Source organism: Emydura macquarii, unplaced genomic scaffold (assembly GCF_026122565.2).
Source record: "Emydura macquarii macquarii isolate MOO-44397 ecotype Brisbane River unplaced genomic scaffold, CSIRO-AGI_Emac_v2 contig_1437, whole genome shotgun sequence".
NCBI classification, from domain to species: domain Eukaryota; kingdom Metazoa; phylum Chordata; order Testudines; family Chelidae; genus Emydura; species Emydura macquarii.
This window is the reverse complement of record NW_027131574.1, coordinates 235,782-239,992: the sequence shown is the minus strand read 5'-3', so window position 1 is coordinate 239,992 and position 4,211 is coordinate 235,782. Positions and strand designations below refer to the sequence as shown.

Below are 4,211 nucleotides of genomic sequence, written 5' to 3'. Positions count from 1 at the left end.
TTGTCAAGGTTTTCTGAAAATCAAAATATACTATAGCCACTGGATTGCCCTTGTCCACGTGTTGTTGACGCCGTTATGAATGCTAGTAGATTGGTGAGGCATGCTTTTCTTTATTCCCTGACAGCTTAGTTTGCTGACTCACAGACTCATAAATCTAAGATCAAAAGGGATGATTTGATCATCTAGTCTGACATCCTCCACACTACAGCCCACAGAACCTCACCCACTCACTCCACAGAACCTCACCCACCCAAATAGCCTTTGGTGAGGGACCTTGTCAAGGCTTTCTGAAAATCTAAATACACTATATCCACTGGATCATTCTTGTGCACATGCTTGTTGAATTCTCATAGATTGGTGAGACATGATTTCCCTTACAAAAACAAGTTCACTCTTACCCAACAAATCCTGTTTATGGATGGTGTCTGATAAGTCTGTTCTTTACTATAGTTTCAACCAATTTTCCTGGTCCTGAAAATTGGCTTAGGGGGCCTGTAATTGCTGGGATCACCTCTAGAGCCTTCTTTAAAAATTGTTGTCACATTAGCTATACCCCAGTCATCTGGTACAGAAGCTGATTTAAATGATATGTAACTTTCCACAGTTAGTAGTTTTGCAATTTCACATTTGCATTCCTTCAGATCTCTTGAGTCAATCCCAACTGGTCCTGTGCTCACATATTACTGTTTAATTTACTAATCTCATGGTAACATTTGCTATATAAGTGCTAGGGTTTGTTATGAACCCCTGGGTGAAGAATTCCTGTATAGCCAACTGCTGGGTCCCATCCCACTGCAGACCCCTTGTGCTGGGACAAGGCTTTGCTGCTGCTAAATCCATCAGATACCAGATCCAAGTGCCTATTTTAGCCTGTAGGTGCCCAGGGATCATGCCCTGCTTTGTGCGCTTCACATCCCCAGGCACACGCCCGGCCATGGCAATGACTGAAAAATAAAAATAAATTCTATTCTAAATCCAAACCCCATAATAAGAAAGTGAGCTTTAACTTTTCATATTTTATTTAAACTATGCCTAATTAACGTGGGAAAATCCCGGAGGGGATGGAGAAGGAATCTGGGCCTGAGTGTCTTGCCAGGACTCCTGTGTGTGCGACCCTCACATACACACGCAGCTCTGCTCTGCCTGGGGGCAGGACAGTGGGGGGGTGGGAGCTCAGCAGGTTTGTTGTCTGCAGAGCCATGCACGGGGCATAGGGCTGCCTGAATGGCTTCCTTTGGGGTTTCTTCTTTAATCCTCTCTCTGACACGACTCAGTCACAGGCGCCTGGGTGAGGGCGCAGAGGAAGGATGGGCGGCTGTACCCCTGGAATAGCCCCTCTCACAGCTGGTGCCACACTCATGGATCACGCAGCAGCCAGAGTGCTCAGAAAGGGCCAGGACTGTGACAGCAAAACAGCTCTGCAGCTTTTCTCATGGCCCCTGGGTGTTTAATCAGAGACGGGACAGAGACAGGTCATGGACAATGAGACAAAACATCCACGTTCTTTCTCTGTACTGACTGTATTCACAGCAATTCTGTGATAACATCCCACCAATCCCCTGGCTCTACACAAACACAGACACTGTGTAAATGCTGCTGCCTGTCTTGGTCCCGTTCCCCCACTGTGCTGTCCTCCATTAGCAGCTGCTGTGCACAGCCCCTGTCCCATTGCTCCAGGCCTCAATCGAGTCTGAACCTCTCTGTAAAGAGATGAAATCTGAGGCTCATGTCCTCTTGGATGGAAATGTCAAGGATGCAATAGGTGGCACTTGTTTTTCATCTCCCGTGTCACCAGCCCTGTAACCGGGTGATGAACAAACCTTTTATTTGACGAACACACTGATAATCCTCGCACGAATTTGTTTGTTTTTCACGCTGTACACGATTGGGTTCATCAGGGGCGGGATTATAATGTAGACATAGCCCATGACAATCTGAACAAAGAAAGAAGAGTTCTTCCCAAATCTGTGTATCACTGACAGTCCGATCATTGGCATGTAGAAGAGCAGGACAACGCAGATGTGGGAGATGCAGGTGTTCAGGGCCTTGAGGCGCTCTGCATGGGACGTGATGCTCAGCACTGTTTTGAGGATCATCACATAAGATAGGAGGATGAACAGCGAGTCCAAACCCATTATAGAGAGTGATAGAAATAATCCATAGACGCTGTTCACTCTGATATCTGTACAAGCCATTTTCATGACCTCCTGGTGCAGGCAGTAGGAATGGGTGAGGATGTTGGCTTTACAGTATCGGTGCTGTTTCAGAAGAATGGGGATGGGGATTTCAACGCCCAACCCTCTTACAAGAGACACTAGTCCCATCTTGACTATTCTGGATGGTGTTAAGATGGAAGCATATCTCAGTGGGTTACAGATTGCAACAAAGCGGTCAAAGGCCATCAACAAGAGCATGGCGGATTCAATGAAGGAAAGCGAGTGGATGAAGTACAACTGGGCAAAACAGGCATCGAAGTTGATCTCTCTAGAGTTAAACCAGAATATGCCCAGTATTGTTGGCATGGTGGTTATCGATAAGCCAAGGTCTGTGATGGCCAACATGGAAAGGAAAATGTACATGGGCTCATGGAGGGTGGAATCTGTTTTTATAATGAACAGAATGAGTGAATTTCTTAATATGGAAGTAATGTACATTAAACAGAAGGGGATAGAAATCCAGACATGGATGTCTTCCAGCCCAGGTATTCCGGTGAGAAGGAACACTGCAGGTTGGAATATGGTATCATTGACAGCTGACATAATGCACTGCGCAGATCCGAAGAGTTTTGAAAGTTATTTCCTGAAATGAAAAATAATAGGAGACTTGATGATATTGAAAGAGATGTCATTCTGCTCTTAGTGCAAGTCTAGAGTCTTCCAATATGTCAAGAAAGATCATCAAAAACATAGACTTGGATTTACACTTGATGATTACCTGTTCCTTTCATTCCCTCTGAAGCACCTGGTATTTGCCACTGTTGGATGACAGGATACTTGGCTAGATTGACCACTGGCCTGACCCAGTATGGCCGTTCTAATGTACATCCCCTATAATAAGATTGGTACTGCCAGACTGGATCAGACCTCTAGTATATATAGCCCAGTATCCGGTGGCTAGCAGAAGAGGTTTAAGGAAGGTAGAAGGAGCCCTGCAATAAATAGCTAAGATATAACCTGCTCCCAGGGAAAGTTTCCTCCTGACATGCACTATTTAGGCGTATTTTATGGTGCAAATCCTAAATGTTCATAGCTCTTCTCAGACTTTTAAAAAAAAAATCCTCACTACGGTGAGTTTGCCAGGTTCTGAGTTCAGGAACATTGACTGCAACAGCATCACTCCAGATTTACCTGTGTAAATTCGATCAGAACTGGGCTCGATTAATTTCCACTTTCCAATCGCTCCCAGTCAGACACTCTGACCCCCAAGAATCTCTCCAAGAGACACTGAAGAGTTTTCCCCAGGCAAGGATTCAGTAGATATTTGGCAAGTTACAAGCTAACACAGTTACTTTAGCTCAGTGGTAGAGGGGTTGGAGACTCAAATGGTGATTAGTGAAAACACTAATTTTACGCTCATATACAGCAGTGTGCAGGTTCCTTCAGCCACACTCGTGTAACAGGTGATGAGCTATTATAATCCCTTTTCCTGCACCTCTTCTCTACTCTTTCCTGAAACACAGACCAGCGGTTCTGTTGGCTCATGACTTTTTGGAAAGTCTCACACAAGTATTGCAGAGTTATTGTGTGCATGACTCTGCATGTAAGTGCTAGAAACAGCTTCTGGTCAGTTACCAGGAGACAGTATCATACAACAGCTCACTGAACAAAGCGTTAATAGAAAAAACCCATTACAAAGCGTATTTGGAATACCTCTGAAATACTTTCTACAGCTAAAGTCATTAAGTAGTAAAGTTACCCCTGCTCCTTCCTGTACAGACTCCAACAACTCTGCTGTTGGCTTTCCATAGACATGCACGGAATGAAAGTTTGGTTTGTAATAATTATATTACGATGAAAAGTTTTGGCATAACAATTGTTAGACGTGTACTTTAGCAGACACATGTAATCCCATTCTTTCCCCTCTGACCTTCTTCCAGAGACCATTTCTCGGGTTAGGGGGGACCTTAAATGTAGCTTGTGTCATCTGGATTTCTTCAGAATGTGAAAAGATTGCAGCCTCTCAGCCCTCATTCAAATACATGTCAACAATCA

General features: G+C 44.5%; 1 protein-coding gene across 1 annotated transcript; it reads right to left on the bottom strand.

Annotated features, from left to right (window-relative positions):
• Positions 1 to 1,823: 1,823 nt before the first annotated feature.
• Positions 1,824 to 2,829, bottom strand: LOC137156313 (olfactory receptor 51G2-like). The gene has a single exon (XM_067553035.1). The coding sequence runs from the start codon at positions 2,757 to 2,759 to the stop codon at positions 1,824 to 1,826; it is 936 nt and encodes a 311-aa protein (XP_067409136.1). The 5' UTR covers positions 2,760 to 2,829.
• Positions 2,830 to 4,211: the final 1,382 nt, after the last annotated feature.

Bases quoted from the DNA above. Each gene is read 5' to 3' on its own strand.
- LOC137156313 (XM_067553035.1), bottom strand. From the start codon at position 2,759: ATGTCAGCTGTCAATGATACCATATTCCAACCTGCAGTGTTCCTTCTC.